Here is an 18,666-nt window from a genome sequence, read left to right on the forward strand (position 1 = left end):
ATTCAAGCTTCAGATAGGCTCAATAGGCAGTTCTCAACAGAGGTCAATGACTTGCTAAATTCTTAACACTTTCAGGAATTAGATTCTTAATAACACTGAAAATCTTAGAAAAGCATTCTCTATAAAATTTTCTCCTCTCTAAATTTGCAAATAATCTGATGTGTCCCATCCCTATTACAAATCACACAGAGTCCTGGTTTATCAAACTGGAGAAACTTGTCCAAGGAACGATAAATGGTATTAGCTGGTAGAGGATTTTAAGAGACAGTGACAAACAATTCTGTTGTAACCCCTTCACCTCTTCTCTCTGCTTCCTTCCCCAGTCCTTCTCCCTTTTTTTTAAATCTAAAACTCCAAACTGTTGATTTGTGAGTTTTGCCTAATGGCAGAATTAGTTTTTTCCTGCCATTTTTTGACCCATCTGGAATGTTCATGAGTTTAGGAAGATGCATAAAACAGAGCTGATGTTCTCTGAGAAAGCAGGCTGCTCTTAATTAATCTGTTTGGGTATTGTTAATTTTGCATAAGCATCTGAAAGAGCTCTGACTAAACCCTGAATAATCTTCATTTAGCAGAGTATTGTAAAAGGATGGGCTTCCTGTCTTTGAAGCCTAGGATGGAAATATTTAAGCAAAACAATACAGAACATCAATTTTCAGCGAATTTGATGCCCTACTGGGATGAAGAGGTGAATCTGTGGTGCAAATGTCAGTAATAAGTGTCAGTCATGAATTGCTGAATACTAACTATTTTATAATCTTATCTCTGATGATAAGGTTAGGTTTGTTAGTGCTTATCCTCAAAATAAAGGCAAAGTCTTCAATTATAAAAATGTCTTGCCTGTTTGAGGATTTTGCAGTAAACTAGTAGCTACAGAGACATAACAAGTATTCAGATCCTGCAGAACTACTTTACCTGAAATACCCTCAGTTGCAAGAGGGAACATAATGTGTCTGTGCTGCTAATGGAAAGTATTTACAGTGGTGACATGTTGCTGGATGACTTGCTGATTTAATTAAAAATGGAAAAAGCGTGTTGCAGGATTTGCTTGGTCTGATTCTACCCACCTTGATTTTTAGTACTGTTTGAAGCCACTTCTAAAGATGTGGCTGAAGACAGACGATTTTTCCACATGTGGTAGAGTCAAGTCCTGCATGAGAAATACAGAAATAAGAAAACGACTAGGTCTTTAATATGCTTAATAAGAATATTTAGGGTACAGCTTAAACAATCTTTATATATATATATATATATATATATATATATATTACAGTTCTGTAATATATGCTTTTGAAGCCTGCCTCAGAATTGAAGGCAGCTTCTAGCTAGGAAGGGTCGGGAGGAGACTCCTCTGAACCAACTGTTCTGTAACTTGCCCACACTTGTAGTTTCTTGCCCTGGCTGCCACGTGTGCAGATGGCTCCTGTTCCTGGCAGGGCACCTGGGGGCCAAGGTCACCCACCAGAGGCCAGGGCCACTGAGGTTCAGTCATTCCATGTGTGAAGTCTGCAACGGTTCTAATGTTCACCTGTGCTACAGTAATAGCAATTCTTGATATTCAAGCATTTTAGCTGTTTGTTTGTTTTTCTTTGTCAGCATCATTAACATTTCATTAGAAATGTAAATGCTTTTTAAAGATTTATTTTAGCATTTGTGTTGTACCTTTTGGCTCAGTTGTTAAGTTACCTGTCTCGTTTTCCATTTTTCATTTGCATTGTATGTTATTTATGTATCTTGATTTCCAGCATGCTTATTTTTGTATTGTTTAATAAATTTATTTTAAGCTGATTTTTATTGTATTTTTTTTTCTCTCAATGGAGAACAGATTTGTTCAAACACATTTTTTAGATTGAGGTTGAGATAGTGAGTACTCTGTTTGGAAAAACATTCTGGAAGAGTAGGTGGAATAAGCAGTTTTAGTTAAACCAGTCATTGAAAACTTTCCTAAGATTTTGTAAACATTTTATACAATAATTATTTTTCTGTTTGAACTGTTGTCTTTGAAAGTTGAAGGCAAAAATCAAGGTAGCAAAACTTTTTCACTATGACTTTTTAATAAAGAAGTCCTGGTGCAGTAGAATTTCAATATCGCTGTGCTTTTGTCTGATTTTGAAGATACTGATTCAGTCACATGGAAAATGTATGGCTAGTGGTGCCAGTGTAGTAACTGCTGATCCTGAGCATTATGAAGGGAAAAATACAGCTTGTAATGAATCATGTGTAGCAAGGGAGGTGATCCAAGCCCCACATTGTTCTGGTAGTGATGCTGGGGCCTGCCTCTACTGAGGATGGTCAGAATTGTTAATTTAGCTTTTCTGCAGACTGGTTTATAAGCTGAAGTTTTGTTCTATGCTTGTAAAATAAGCTGTATGTTCATTATACTTAAAAACATCACATATCAAAAGAGTTTGTTCTCTAGAAGTCATAAAGATGATGAAAGGAAAAACAGTAGTAGGTACACAGAAAGAGCCACAGGTGATTTACTGTACAATTATTTTGGCTCTTATATTTTGGTTTTCAGCATATATTTGTGTCAAAGACCAATGGGTGCGTAGGTGAATAAAAAGGCAATGGATTCAGAGGAGGGTGGATGGGTGGGGGGCATGGACTATGTTGCTTTTTATTACTCATATATCTCTTGGTCTTGATACATACATGTCATTGATGCACAGAAATTTGTTAACAAAGGAATTAATTATGAGCATAATTAATGTATGATGTTTTAGTATCCTAAACATTTTTTGTAGGCTTGCACTGTTTTTTCTTTTTGATTTTAATTTTAAATAATATTTCTGTAGTTTTTTGAAGGTTCAGAATCAGTTATTGCAGTGAAACAAGAATAAACTTGTTTCAGCAGAGTTCTTATTAGAATGACAAATACACCTAATAATTTGCCTTCAGTGCAGTCTCCTTGAGGATTTGAGTTCACATATGTCTGTGGTGGTTGGAGGTTTGGCAAGAGACTTTAAATTGGGTAGAAATCTTAACTAAAGCTATTTTTTTATCATGCTGGCACCTTGTCTGTTCCACATTTGTCTAGTCTGGAAAGTGCATGACTAACTAATATATGTAAAGACATGGTTGAGTCATGCACGGCTCCACTTTCTTTCAAGAATTTGTGTCCTAGTGTGTTGAATAATTTAAATAGTCTAAATTATTAAACTACCTGCCTTGAATCAAGCATGGTTTCTGATTTGCTGTTTGCTCCTAGAGTATATTGTGTGCAAAATTAAAAATGCCCTCTTTTCTTTTGGTTTTTCTGCAAGTAGGAGTTAATTTTCTTACTGGCATCTAATATTGCTTTATGCAGACTTTTTGGTATGACACGGACATGGAACATTGAAATGTTTTTGCAAGACTTGAGTGGCAGCACTGTGCACATGGCTCAGCTACTCCTGAAAATGCCACTTGCATTTCTCCTGTGCATAGCAGGGGTGCCTAATGGTCACATCTGAGGCTGCAGCGTAGCTGAATAAAGCCTGGAATGGAGTTCAGTGGCAGAACTGTGGTGGGGGCAAGTTTGTTGGGTATTCTGTTTGTTATTTTGGTTTTTTACCAGTTTAATTTGAGCAGGACTTAACTGAGTCCATAAAGCTGCCATGGGTGCTTGACTGAGGACAAGGCAGGTGGATGTTTGGAGAATAATGGACACTTTGCACCTCAGCACTAGGACTGGTGAGGAAATGGGGTTGAAGGAAGGACAAGGGGAAAAGGAAGTAATTTTAGAATGTCTTCCTATCCTCAAAAATGTTCCAGCCAACCAGACTTTGATGTATTTAGTGCTAAGCAGGCAAGTGGGGCAGCATATCTGCTGTAAGGTGCTGCTTCCTGTTTGAGCTGCTGCTCTGCTCTGATTCTGACTCAGCTGGCACATAGCTGTGCCTTCATGTGGTTTCACAAACTCACGTGCACACTGTGAATTGGACAATTATCTTCAATTGTACCTTGCCTTAAAGGTCAGATTTACTCAGCTGGGTGCAGTTATTGTAACCTATCTGTGTGAGGTTCAGGGAGCACTAGTGACTGTCAGCAACCTGAGGAGGAAACCACAAGGTCACAGAGGCTGGGAGGGATCTCTGGAGATCTCAGAGTCCAGCCTCTGCTCAAAGAACCATCTCGGGTCACTTGGACTGTGTTGCTCAAGGGCTTTGCCAGTCAAGTGTTGAAAACCTCACGTGATGGGGTTTTATCATCTGGCTGGGTGAGTTATCCCAGTGCTTTAATGCTTTGATTAAAGAATTTTTTCCTAACCTACAGTTGGAATTTTCCCTTTCTCTAGTTTGTGATGGTGACTTCTATGTTTTCATTGAATGTGATGATGTTACCATCATGCTGTAGTCTGTTGGCTTTTGGAGAGTCCTAGAAGTGGCATAGGTAGAAGTGGCATTTGGGCAGCAGTAATTAGTATTTTCTATTCCTGCTGTATTTTTCCTACCAGATTCCAAGTATTTTTTCATTATGTCATTGCAAATGAAGTGATTTAGGGATTTGAAAAGGCCATATTCCCTTTATTTCTCTATTGAAGCCCAACAGGCTGAATGCAGACGTGGAAGTGTGCTATTTGCTGAGGGATGGCATGGTTCTGTTAGGACCCCTTGTGATCAGAGCACTTGTCAAAACAATGAACTGAGAGCACAAGTGGAGTGATAGGAAGAGATAATGTTACTCATTTCCTGTTGATGTCATTCACTAGCCCAGCTTTTTCCTTGAGGCAGGCAACTTTATTGTTCAGGAATTACTCATGCAATAAACAGGGGTTTTTTGGACTCATAGACCTGCTTTTGGTTATATGTGTAGCTTTTACTTTCTGAATGGAAAGTACATTTCACACTTCTTTTCAAGGACCTCTCTCATAAAATTCTCCAGCCTGTAATTATTGCAAACAAAATAATTAAAATGTAATCTTGATCTGAGAATAAACTGTTTTGATTAAACATGTTTTAAGAAATCCCCACTCATGCCATTGCAGAGCAGGATTAACAGTTATGATTGAGAATATAGGAAAGCAGGCTAAAACAGCTGGGTATGTTTTATTCCATATACCAAGGCTGCTGGGGAGTCATATGAATGTTTGCAGTGTTTAAAGATAAAAGCAGGGAGGAAAAAGATTTATTTCGGCTAATAAATATTTTCAATCCAAGGAAAACTTACCTTTCAATACAAGGTATGGAATACATAGCCTAAAAATAAGGAGACTTATAGAAACTTGATCCTAGTATTTAGAAAGAACCTTCTCATCAAGAGTAGAGAGCAAGCATCTGGTGAGATTTCCCCATTCTGCTTTCAGCCTGTAGGGTGGAGTCAGTCTGTTGGTAGTGCAGGTGCCCTGTGTCCTTCCAGAGCAAAGTCCTTTCCTTTGGCTATAATTCCAGTTCCAAGCCCTTTATTTAGGAGTAAACTGTCATCCACAAATTGTGAAGTGCTTACAGGCTGGGAAGCAGGAGCATTGCCCCACTCTGCTCTGTTGTGTGGGTATCAATGGTGTCAATAGGTCCTTGAAAAAGCAGACATCCTTTTGTCCTGTCTGCTTAACACAGCTCTGTCACTAAAACACCCATCAGCATTCCACTGGATTCATGTGACAGCGTTGATCCCAGTCCTTTGGTCCCAAATCTTGCACTGTTAGTGATGTTTATATCCATTACTTCAAAGGCTCTTGTTATTTTCCCCTGCATCCAGGATCAATGGCTTAGCATTCATTCCCCTTTTTAAGGTTTCTCTGTATATTCCCAATGCTCTTTGTTGCAGAACTGTTAGCAGGGGTTTAGTCTTTGAAAAGGCTGAAAAGGAGCCACCAAAGTAGGTATAACATTTCTGTGATAGTTGACTGCAAGAATTGTTTTACTATTTTTGAACTTCCAGCCATCATTATTTACTGACAAAATGTTTTCTTGCTGATGAGAAATCCTGAAAATGTTTCACAGTGTGGAGTAAGTTAAACTCTTTAAAATGGTCATTTTCTTACAAAACTTGGATGCTTTGGACATTGGTGGCAGCACTGAAGCATTTCCATCCAAGCTGCTGATGGCAGATGCATGCCACCTAGAAATGAAAATTTGCTTGGTCTTCATCTTGAAGGGTGGAAGCCTTCATGCTTTAGATCTTTCACTTGATCTAGTGAACTTTTTGTTGAAAGGATTAATTTATCCACCATTCCTTTGTCATACTGTTCATGGCCAACAATGCAGCAGTAACACTTCTGGTCATCCAGGACAGGAGCCAGGCTGGGTTTTTCTATGACTCCCTCTTGTTAATTTGCAGTTCTGTGGAACTGCCTGACCCACTGTTATTCACTACTGCTATTCTAATTTTGGTTTCTTTATTAGGTGTTCAAGAACTTCTCTTGCTGGCACAATATATGAGTTTATGAAAGTCCATGAAAGATCTTCTTAAAAAAATCAAACAAAGTGGAATTAGCCAACCTAGCTCTTAAGTCTAGTCAAGAATAATTCAATTCTCAATGTTTTGGGTGTCTTTTCAGTGATGTGCTTAATTCTGTTGTTTCCAAAAGCAAAAAGTGTGTTAATTCATTGGTACCAGAAGAAATTGGAAACAGCAGGTGAAGGCAAGCATGGCCATGCTCACTGTAATCTACTGAAGGCAGCTTTGGTGCTCAGTTTTCTCTCTTCTTCCCAGTATTTGTACCTTCTGAAATCAACATAATTATCCCCAAAATAAAGGGATGGGATGGATATACCCATACCAACGTGGGTGTTAAGCAAAGGATAAGACATAAGAAGAAAATGTTAGCGAGTAGCTCTTGAGATCAGCTCCTCTTCTGCCAGGCTCATCTGTTTGTCCAGGCACACATGGGAAGGGGCAGGGGAGCTCTCCAGGCACAATATTGTCATCTGAGCACTGGTGAAGCTTCAGCTTTAGGTACTGTAAGACCTTCTGTCTTGAAAAAATTAGGATGATCTGTTATTCAGGGGTATCTGTGACAGCAGTATTGGCTGGGTCCATCCTAGTACCTGTTCTTGATGCTTCATATCAGGCTTTTTTTTCCTGGAAGTGTCTTCCAACTAAAGAAGCATCTGTTCCTGGGATCTTGTAATCTAATAGTGATGGAGTCAATGGCTCTGATTACTGTGGGGTTTTTTTTCTCTGTACCCCTTGAACCTAGTTCATCGTTAGTATTGGTTTTATCTGCTAGAAAGGGGAAATACAAACCCAGTCTGCTTCCCACAACATTTCCTGGTGTCCTGTTCCTGATGATGGCACTGGAAAGAGAAACTGCCCCATCCACTCACCCTGGACATTCTTATGATACTATGTAATATTTTCTAGTAAAATTGATTGGTATGCCTTGATTCCTGGGGGAGAGGCTTGTGTGCAGTTTGCTTTGTGTCACCCACCCTCCACCTCTGGAGATCAGGATTAGTGAATGGTTGTTTCTTCTGCCTCCATCAGGGGAGGCAGAGGTGGGAGTGGGGCAGTTGAGGAACGTGGCTGGCCAATGTTCCAGCTTGTCTCAGCCTGTGGGGTTTGCACATCTCAGGAGTGGAATAGATGGGCATGGTCTTTGTGAAGGAATCTCAGTTGCAGAAGGTAAGTAGATGTTTCACTTATTCTAGTAAACATTTTGTTTAATTACTTAACCCTTAATTCGTCATGATTAAATAGTCTTATCTGTAATTTAAACAGCATCAGTTTACTAATACTTCAGAATGAATCAATAGTCAGAACTGTAAATAACAAGGCATTACACATTCCCTGTGTGTGTTGCCATGAAACAAGGTTTCTGCTTCCATGGCTTGTCATCATCCAGGGCTGTTCTGTATTTCAGGCACTTGAGTAAAACCAAACCTAGCACGAAGCAGCCTGTACCTATGGAATCACAAACTGTATTGGAAACATAGATTATTTCAAATTTCATTTACAGGATTCTAAATCTCATTTAAAAATTAGAATAATTAAATGTAATAATCTCTGAGCACGCACTGGCTGAATTAGTGGTAGAACTGAGCTCAGTCCTGTCTGTGACTCTTTATTCTGTATAAGTCAAAGAATATTTTTGGACAGTTGGAAGAACTTGCACCTCCTGCCTGATAGTGTTTAGGGTGATTTCACAGGTAGAGAGATGTTGTTTTGAGGAATATAGGTGTTACAGACTCCTTCCAGAAATTTGTGTCCACTTGATGGCCATCTTATGAGCATGGGGTGGTGCTGGAAGAAATGAATTCTGTCTTTCATGGTTCCAAATGTGATTGGAGGAAAAGCACCTGCTCACTGTTACTGTTTCCTCTGTCCTTAAGTTTTTAAATTTTATGCAAACTAGAACAGTAATAGAGAAGAAAAAAAGGGATAAACTCTTATGATATTGTGCTCATTTTTAGTAAATACCATTTTTAGATGCTTATGAATACATCCATTAATTTGAAGTATTTTGACAAAAAAAAAAGGCTTCAGGCAGAGATGGATGAAGAAATGCAGTTTACTGTAATATATGGTTTCAATACTCTAATTATTTGCAATTCTGGGTGGCATAATCCAGTACTTACCTTGAAAAGGCTTGAATCAGAGGGAACTATGAATGATGGAAATCCATTTGATACCAGTAGATGGAAGAGGGGAACAAATCACCTCTGCTCAGCCTTCCCTCTTTTAGTGGCCTTAGCCCATCTGTTTGCTAGTGGAGCAATCTGACAGTTGTTCTTAGGTTGAAGAAAAGGTCCTGGTGTCAAGACAAACCTTGGATGTGTATATTTGGTTTAATTATTTCTTACATTCAGCTACATGCACAGATTCTGTGACAAGCTCCAAGATTGAGCTACTGGTACAGGCTTGTTTCCATGTTCATGAACTGAACCTAGTCAAAACTCCTTGCTCTGTTTTTGGGTTTTAAACAGACACTTAGGACCACTGAAATTTTTTTATTGTCAGTGTTCCACCAGCTAGGATTTGAAACAATGTGAGTAGTTGAATTGCAAGAAGATATTTAAATACCTACTGGGATTTGCCCAGCTTTAAATAAAAGTAATAACTAACCAGTGTGCTAGCTTGCCTGAGGGTTTTGCAGTGCTGGCAGCACAGTTGGTTTAGAGCTGCTTTGTGTTTGGATACATGAAAATACAGCCTCTTGTGTGCCTGCAGTCTAGACATCACTCATGGGAGAAGCAGCTTTCAGTATTTCAGTACATGCATGGGTTGTGTTTGAGCAGGGCTGCTGGAAACTGGAGTGAGGAATAAATAAGTGTTTTGTTAGTCTGTTAGCTTGATACCAACAGCACAAACTGTATGGATAATTGCTGTGCAAATGGCATTTCAAGTTAATTCCACCAGGGAGACTCCAGAAATAAACTCTGTGGTAGCAGCTTTGAAAGTCACTTGTGGCAGCTTTGAGTCCAAAAATAAACACTGCACCCATGGCTGGTAAAACTGAAGGAGCTGGGTATCGTCCTCTGTCCCCAGCTGTGAACAGGGAGGACCTTGCACCATCTAGAGGAAAAGAAAGGATAGTCAAAGGGTTAGAAAAGGAACTGGGGAAAAAAACTGACAAAGTCCTGTTTCCTGTGTCAGTTTTAAAACATGGCAGAGCAGATTCTAAAGTTATTTTTGCACTTTCGTCACATTACATGAGGAAACAAGGATCAGTAGTGCAGAAAATAGCCTAAAGAGGTGGTGGAAGTTGTCAAGGAAAAATGCAAGTTTTATGGAATTAACCTTGTCTGTATTTTCAAATGTATCAATATTTTAATGTGTGAAGGGATATGCATTAATTTATTCACACATCTTCTAATTATTTATAGTGCAGTGGGAAGAAAGGCTCTCCCAGAGAATTCTAAGTTTATAACTTCTTAAGACCCTTGTGTTTGTTTGAAGTCAGGGCAGGAGGCTCTGTCAGAGGCAGTAGGTGTTGTAGAGCTCTGTGACATCATTTGATCACTTACTGAAAGCCTCACTTTTGTGTGCTCCAGGAAATTATTTAGAGAAATTGCCTATTTTTGTGGAATTTTCTGTAGAATAAGGTAATGTTGAGGCTTAATCCAGAGGTTGCTTCGAGTGCCTTCAAGGACTGTCCATCCCTAAAAATATTCATGGACATAACCTCACTAGCAAGCTCTGAGACCACTTCAGAGCCAGTCCTCCCCTGGGTGGGCACCTGAATTGTTCTGGGATTCATTTAGTGAATAAAAATGGTACTTAGTCTGGGAGTTGTGTCCTGGCAGGCAGCTGGCACTGGAGTGGGGCAGACAGGGCAGGTGAAATGGAGATGATGCTTGGCTGGGCTTGGAGGGGTGAGGTTGGTTGGGTATTTGTCTGTAGTTCAGTCTCAGTTTTGACTTTGTAAAATATGTGCTTTACTTACTCTTAGGTAGTAAGTTCCACTTCATTTCATGAGAAACAAAGCAGAAGCTCAATTGCAAAAACAGGCTTTTGACTGAGATTTCTTCCCCTATGAAGTGCAACTTACCTTCATATTGAACAATGGTATTTTAAGGGAAGACTATGGCTATCTCTTTTAGATCTGGATTTTTTCCCCAACAATAGCCTTGTATGTGGACACTGGAGAGTAGATTCCATGTTATTGAAAATTAAATGTAAATGCAAAACTGGCCTATTTGTAAAATAAGTGATCATGTCTAATGTCTGAGCATATAGATACCTGTGTTCTAGTCTCAGATCCATCCCTGGTTTATTTTTGTCCTTTTAGGGGCTACTTGCGTTCTAGTTTCAGAGTTGAAATGCCAAAATTCATTTTGTGCAGGTTTCAGGGGTTTTTTTTTCTGTTTGTTTTTACTTTATTTTGAAACTCTCCATGCAAGGAAAAAGCCATCTAAAGGCTGTGCTCCAGCATAGGTGAGTTACAAGTTCAGTGTGTAAAAACTGGATGACTAAATGGTTTGCTTTGTGCTCTAGGTTTGCTTTTCATGGTATCTGTAGGTCAGCACTGCTGTTTCAGAGTTTATATTGGCATCTTGGGTTTCAGGGATTGTTTCTCATTGATAAAATAAGCATCCAAAAATCCACAGTTCTTCCAAAGAGCAGGAGGAGGGATTGCCTTTTGGCGGTGACCCTCATCAGGGGATCAGCTTTAGGAAAAGCAGCTGAACAGTGCTACTGTGACAGTGAATTCCTGTTGACTTTGGAGCTTTTATTACTTTTAATCACTCGTGGCACATGTAAACTCCTCGCTCCTGCCCTCCTTGTCAGTCCCTGGCTGTTTGCAGAGGATGAGGAGAGGCAGAGTCCCTCTGTGGAGCATTAATCCCTGTTCACTGCACGGGTGCTCACCTTGGGCAGCTTATCCATCTATTTTCTGCCTCCCGAGCTAATGCCGCGCTGAGCCGGCTTAGCCTGGCCGTGTGCTGGGAACAATGGGTGGAGAGCTGGGCGTGTGCAGGGCTCCTGTGTCCCCTGCCACGCAGGGTGGGTGGCCTCAGTGTGGGACAGCACAGAGCCTCCTGGCCTGAGGGAGCAGCGTGCTGCTGGGATGTGCAGTTTGGAAATGCCACCTGATGGATTTTCCCTGTGGAGCTTTGCTGTGTCACCCTCGGTGCAGGTGGCCCAGGGAGGCAGCCAGGCTGTCACAGGTGCAGATCAGCTGTGCCCAGCACTGTGGGGGTTAATGGCATGGAGAAGTGTGCCTTGGGGACACTTCCAGACAGAGCTGGGCTGGCTGGATATTAGGAAAAAAATTTTCACTGAAAGAATAATAAAGTGCTGGAATGCTCTTCCCAGGGAAGTGGTAGAATCACCATCTCTGGATGTGTTTAAAAAAAGACTGGACATGGCACTTGGTGCTGTAGCCTAGTTGAGGTGTTAGGGCATAGGTTGGACTCAATGATCTTAGAGGTCTCTTCCAACCTCCTGATTCTGTGATTCCTTGGTGGAGAGCTGCAGGAGTGCATTCCAATTGCTGTGCAGCTCTCCTAGGGCTGGGAGCCTCCTCAGGAGCCTGGGGGGACATAACCCAGAGCCCTGCTTAGCTGGGACCCGTTCTGAGGTCCCAGTGCATCAGGCCCTGGGGTTGGTGTGACAGTCACATGTCATTAGGTGCTGAAATTTAAATCCCAGTTTATCTCTGCACCTCTGTGCCACGCAGGGGAGCGTTTTTAACTCTGTTCTTCAAGCCAGTTGGCCAGAAGGGCAGGGTTCCCTGAGAGGAAGCGTTGCATCCCATTTTAAGCACAAAAAATAGGATGTGAGAGAAGAGTGTGGTGCACGTGTTCTCTCAACTAGCTCTGCTCTCTCTTTTTAACTCCTCTTGTTGTATTTGAAAGTCTCCTGTCAGCACACTTGGTCTGGTACACAGTAAAATTCAGATACAGCAAAGTTCCTGAGAAGCAATACCCATTCACACTGGTTTTTCTCAATATTTTGAACATCTCTTCAGAAGGCTAACCTGTGGTTATCCCTAAATATCATGGAAAGAGTGTTGGAAAGTTTAGGGGAGTTGTTTATTTGTCCTTGTTTGGCTTGCCTTGAGCAGTACTACTATAAACTATAGAGCTTGAATATATTGCTCAGCCACCTGGAGAAACATAAAGTTGGAAGCAATACTTTTTTGTTCAGAATGTTAATTCTGTAACATTTTCAAAGAAATTATAGAGGGCGGAGCGTTCTCAGGAAGCAGGACATGGTAGGAAATTAAAATCCAGATTCACTGACCTTTTTAGCTAAGAGCTTCTCATGGAATTAATCCAGCTTTGAGCTAAATTAATTTTTCCTGAAGGATTTGCTTTCTGTACATGCACAGCTGTTTGGCTTTTCTCTCCTGACCCAAGTGCAGTGCGGGGCAAGGCTCTCCCTGCCTTGCTGGAGGCATTGCAGCCATGGCAGAGCAGGACAGAGCCCTGTGGTGACAGGGACACGTGGGCAGGGACAGAGCAGTGTGCTCAGCTGCTCGGGCTGGGCTCCTCCTCGAGGTTTGGCTGTTCTGCATTAATGATGAAGGCAGTGGGCAGAAGGTGTCAGGCTGCTCTCCCTTCACCACGAGGCTGTAGCAGTTCATTTCCATCTCTGGGCCTCAGTTTCCCATCTTAGTGCCATTAACAATGTCAGGGTGCTGTCTCTGAAGTGTTTGGAGAGGTCTTCTGTGCATGGCATTAGAGCCATGCAGTGGTGGACACCCTTGTCTTCAGTTTAACAAAGTCCTCTACCCTGGTCTCTGTTGAAAGAGGAGCGATTCTATCTCAGTCTTGTGTGGGCATTTGCTGTTAGTCATAGTAAGATTATTTAAATAAGTCTGGATATGGGTGTGAAGCTCAGGTAGGAAAGGCTGTTTTGTTACAAATACTCCACCAAGGCAATTCCCACATTCCAGCCAAGCCTTTCAGATCAGTTAGATGTTGTTGAAATTTCACTTGCAATAACTTCAGCATATTTATACTGAAGTTAAACTTTTTTTTTTTAATTTAGTTTTTCTTGTTGGTACACTGAGATATTGAAAACCAGCCCTGAGGCTCTCCTGTCATGCCCAAGTCCTTTCTTTGTGCTTGCAGAGAAGGGGAGCACAGCCATGCACTTGCTGTGTGCTGGGCCACGTGCTCCCCTCTGCAGTTCCTCTGTCCCTGTGCATGTGCTCACGTCAGCACTGCTGCTTGAGGGAAGCTTCTCTGAAACTGTCACCATAACCAGGCTGGAGATGTGCAAAATAACTGCCACAGGAAAGCTTTGGACTAGGAGTCACTTTGACACTGAGTTTCACTTTGTAACTGGCTTTGTGGCTCACTCAGTTTGTCCATTTGGGTTTTGGAATGGTGTTTTTGCTCTTTCATTTTTTGCCTTTTCGTCCCCTGTGTTTATCTGAAGTATCTGCTGCAGTGCTGTGACTTCCTGCTGCTCTCAACTCTGGCTGTTTCCTTGCTTTAGCTTGACCTCAGTGCAGTTCTTGAGCAGCAGCAGTCTTGATTTTTCTTTCTTGAGCTGCTCACATGCTGACCCACACTCACAGAGCCATTTATTGGAGAGGTACCTCTGGAGACATTGGTCACTTGGCCACCTCTGATATGAAGCAGGACTTGGATCCTTCATAGCTTTGTCCACCTGAGTCCAAGACCTCTAACACCTCCTAACCTGACAGTGAAACTGTGTTTCTGATTTCTACCATTGAGTGACTTGAGTATTTCTGAGGAACCTCTCCTTGCTGGGTTCACTGCCTGGATGATGAAGATTAAACCCAGTGCTGAGGAAAGAGTGCTGAACAGAGAGGGTCTCATTGTAGCTGAGTGAGCAGTGCTCTGTGCTGTTGGTGTGGTGAGAGGAGAGCTGCCAAGTCCCTGTGCTTCAGTGCTTGCAGGTTTTCCCTCTTGTTTCACAAAAGGTGCAGCAGTTTCTGCTCTGGGTTTGGTCCTGCCATGCAGCTGTATGGCAGTGTGAGATCCATCCAGCTCCTAGAAAGCAAAGGGACTCCATCCCTTCTCCTTCTATTGCATTTTCACTGTTAGGGAACCTTTTCCACATGCAGTAGGAAAAGGTTGTGAAAAACAAACTTTGTGTTTCTAAACATTAGGGAAGCTTGTGTTCACCAGTGCAGTTATCAGAACACCAAGACTGAATGTTCATGAACCACTTGTTTAGAGACTCTGCCAGTGAGTTTCTCACCACTTAAATTAGTTGCCTTGTGCCCTACTTAGTTTGAAGGGATAGAGCTCATCTGTCATGTTCACTATTTTTTTTCTCCCCAAAATCGTATGTTTGCTGCTGCCACTTCAGAGTTTCTTTTGCCTTTTGCTTTATTTTTTTTTTTTTTTGCAATGAACCTGTTATTTCAAACTAGTACTGTGACTTTTGGGTAGAGAATTTGAACGTGACTTTGTGGCAGCCTAAGTGAGATTCTGCACAGATACAAAGCTTATGGCAGCAAGTGCTGTTCACTTAGTAAAGTTTTTCTCACTGTAAATGACAACCTCTTACATAATGATTTAGTATATATGCTGCTTTGATTAATATCCTCTTGAAAGCTGAGGAAGACCCATGAGATGCTTGTGGAGATGGTATATTCTTACTTTGAGTTCAAAATGTATTTTGTATTTGCAGTTTCCTAAATTTTATTGAATTCACTTTTTACGTGAACTCAGTAAAACTTCTTTTTTTCATGGCTGCCTTCCTAGCAGTTTCTTTTCATACCTTAGGAAGTTTGTTAATTTTTTGGCCTGGTCTATGCTGCTGTCACAGTAGGGTGCAGTTATGGGGTCAGGGTGTGTTTTGTTGGTAGCAAATCCAGTCTAATTCTCCCATAAAATCATTGAAGTCTCTCTTAGGAGCAGGAGGAAGTTGTCCAAAAAGGATTTTTTCAGCTATGATGGCCACACTTGGCTTATTTTAGTTTGAGTTCACCTTTGACCAGCTTTGGATAATTACTCTGCTAATAATTGTCCCGCTGAATTTGCTGTGTTTCTCCTGCTTTTTGTATCCCATTACTTTTAATATTGGACACAGAACAAATTTCCTTCTGAGGTAAACAAGCAGAGATCTTTTTGTCTGGACTAGTATTTGTTTTTGTTTTGATCTATCAAGAAGTTCAGTTTTAAAGTAAAGTAACCTTTGATTTTACTTTATCTTAAGGAAGGAGCAGCTTTGACCTCTCCCAGACTGCTGAGAGATGTAATCTAAGGTGATTGTGTTACAAAGCCTCAGGAATCTCCAAATTACATTCTGTCACATGTTTATAGAAAACAAAAATCACTTTTTAGCAAAATGTTCAGCTGAATCCAGGATTCTGGGTTCTGCCTGCACTTGGAAAGTTGTTTTTTGAAGCAAGGAATGCGCTATTTTTATTTTATTACTTTAATATATATTTGCATTTCCCAGAAACATCAAGAAGCCCAGCCAAAATGGTCAGTTAGCTCTGAAATGGTTTTTGTGTTAAGACAGTGTGTCCTTTGCTCATCCCAGCCCCTGAAAAGGGGGAGTATTCATCACCTGTAGGACCATGGGAGTGCAGCCAGCCTGGAATGCCTGACTCATCTCGATGAAACGCAGAGATTATCGAGCTAAATTCCCCTTCACACCTGCACTCCGCTGTCTCCGTGAGAGCGTTCGGCAGTTCGGGCTGGCTGTGGTGCTCCCCGTGGAAAGCCCAGGGAGGGCGTTTGCGTGGCTGCTGCCCTGAGCTGGCCTGGCTGATGCAAGTCCGTGTGTCTGTGTGTCCGTGTGTCCGTGTGTCCGTGACCCTGCACGGCAGAGCCCAGCCCTGGGTGCTCCCAGCAGCTCCGTCCCGAGGGGCTGAGCCCTGGCATGGAGCTGCCATGGCGTGAGGGCTCAGCTGGGGTGCCTGGATCTGCCTCCCGAGCAGGCCCCGCTGACCTGCCTGGCAGCCCTGCTCACTGGGTTGGCTTGTGGCAGAAACTCTACACAAAGAGATCTTTGTGGGGGGAGTAGAATGACTCCATGCCAGCCCTCTGTAAGGCTGGAGAGGAGGGTGTGGGGTGAGATGTCAGGTTTGCCACAGCTGAAGGTTGTGTGGGGTCAGAGCTGAGGGAGCCTGAGCCAGGGGCGCAGCCTTTGGGGCCGGTCAGGTGTAGGGACAGGCCAGCCCTGGGAGGGGAGGGAGTCCTACAGATCTGCACCCTACAGCCCCCAGAGTGCAAACTGCAAAGGGGCTGCAGGGGTTTGTGGGTGCTGCAGTGAGGGTGGCTCTGGGTCCCCTTTGCATTTCCATCCTGGCCTTTGTGCCTCCTTCTCCTTCAGTCTCTCTTTGCCTCAGTGCATATTTGAGGTGTAAAAAACAACAAGCAACTCCAGGGCTTTGGTTTAGAGGAGGCACAGATGTTGGCTACTCTGTGGCCCTGTGAAAATACGCCAGTGTTCTTGCAGAAATCTGTGGGAGACTTGCTTGTGGGTGGGGATTTCTCTTTTGCTTGTTTCTCCTCCTTGTTGTAGAAGGTCAGTGCAGCATCAGCTCCCTCTTTTCTCTCTGTTACTTGGCTGGTGGCAGCGACAGAGCTTGATAGACTCAAAAAGCAAAGCAGCATTTAGAAAGTTTACTGGAAATTACTGGGAAATGGTGCCTAGAAGTGGCTATGTCAGTTTATGGAAGAAGCTGATGTGGATACTTAAAAGCATCTAGTGTGTAATTTTTGGCACTTGTTAAAACCTGCAGAGTTGTTATAGCCAGGATGTATTAAAAATACGCATGGGACAAGGTTGGTGTACCCTGACAGTATCATTTCTTACTAGAATAATTAATACAGCTGAGAAAAAGCACTACTTAGCAGAGACTTTACCTGTGTCATGCTTTAAGCCCATATTTATCTAAAAAGATCCGACTTTATCTGCCTGGAAACCTTGCTTGTTATGTAACAGAACTGCTTTAAATGGTTTTTTTTTGAGCAAAAGTGTGTACATTAGATGTATGCAAGGATAATCTGTATACACAGAAAAAAGGGTAACATTTAAATAAATTTATGTCTGCTGACATAGATTTCTCCTGGCATTACGAATCTTTGCAGTTAATAACAAAAATAATCCTACTTTTCCAGAGTGAATTTGCCTTTTTGAGGAGTTCATGGTTTTATAAATTGTGCAGCAATGCTGCCTGTGCAATTCAATACTTGGTGTCATTGGGCAACTGAAGAGAGAAACACACTTTGCCCATAGAACAAGGCTCATTTTTTTTTACCACAACAGAGCAGAAATTCATTGGTTTTAGTTCTTTTACTGTCCTTAAGGGCTTCAGCCTTGGAAAGACAGACCTTGCAGTACTGGTAGCAAAGCAGGCTGTGCTGCAGAATGTGGTCAGGCAAGGGGATACAATTCACAAGTTCATAAGCACTGGACCAACTGGCCCCACTGGGTTTTCTTCTTGAGGGAAGAAGATCAGTAAACTGGAATTTAATCTCTCTTTGTAGGTGAAGTCTGTGATAAATCTGCTGTTTGCTGCCTACACAGGGGACGTGTCTGCACTCCGGAGGTAAAAACCAGTGGGGGTTTGGGAATAGGAGGAATCCTGCTTGTTTTGTTCCTGCTGTTGTTATTTATTTGTTGTTATTTTTTTAGGAACATGCACATGCACTTTGTCTTGTTTGGGGACATTGAGTTTGCATGAGAGATTGAATATGTTCACCCAAAACCCAACCAAAAGACCCAAATCTAACTATCAAAAAGGTACCCTCACACTATCCTGATTCCCACTGTGTTCCATTTCTTTGGATCACAGTAAAAAAATTTCTTTTTTTTAATAGCAATGGCAGAAAATCCTGTCTATGCTCTCACCTGCTTTAATATTCAATTCTGAAAGTGCCACAAAAATTCAGGTTGGAAAATGCACATTGTTATTGGACTGGTTAGGACATCTAGCTTTGCTTTTGAAATCTGGAAGAGAATCTGGCAAAATTTAAGGTAATAATGGTAGTAGACTAAATAAGCATTATTTGGCTAGAATATATCTAAATATAATTAGTGGGTGGGGAAATCTATGGTATGTAGTTTAACTCTGCTGTCCCAAGGAATCATAGTGTGAAGCAAGAACCCTCCCAAACCCTTAATGCTGCTCAGGATTTTCAGACTTGAGAGACTTCCTGGGATTTTCTCACCTGGTATAAAATTACTTTGCTTTATGTGGCTTAGCTTGTCCATGGACCATTTTAGATCAGGCATGTTGACTGTTATGTTTTCTGCAAAGATGTTTTAATTTTATTTGTGACAACTAAAGAACAGAAAGGAATTTAAGGCACGAAGCTGGTTTTCAAAGCCAAGCCCCTTTCATTATCAGCCAAGATG

General features: G+C 41.7%; 1 protein-coding gene across 1 annotated transcript in view; it reads left to right on the forward strand.

Annotated features, from left to right (window-relative positions):
- The window catches only part of GLS (glutaminase), a 59,726-nt gene that overhangs the window by 37,054 nt on the left and 4,006 nt on the right, over window positions 1-18,666 (forward strand). Inside the window, exon 15 of the mRNA XM_066553077.1 lies at window positions 17,796-17,857. Within this exon, the coding sequence (XP_066409174.1) occupies window positions 17,796-17,857 (62 nt within the window). The remainder of the gene's footprint in view (window positions 1-17,795; window positions 17,858-18,666) is intronic.

This window comes from Molothrus aeneus, chromosome 7 (genome assembly GCF_037042795.1).
Source record: "Molothrus aeneus isolate 106 chromosome 7, BPBGC_Maene_1.0, whole genome shotgun sequence".
NCBI classification, from domain to species: domain Eukaryota; kingdom Metazoa; phylum Chordata; class Aves; order Passeriformes; family Icteridae; genus Molothrus; species Molothrus aeneus.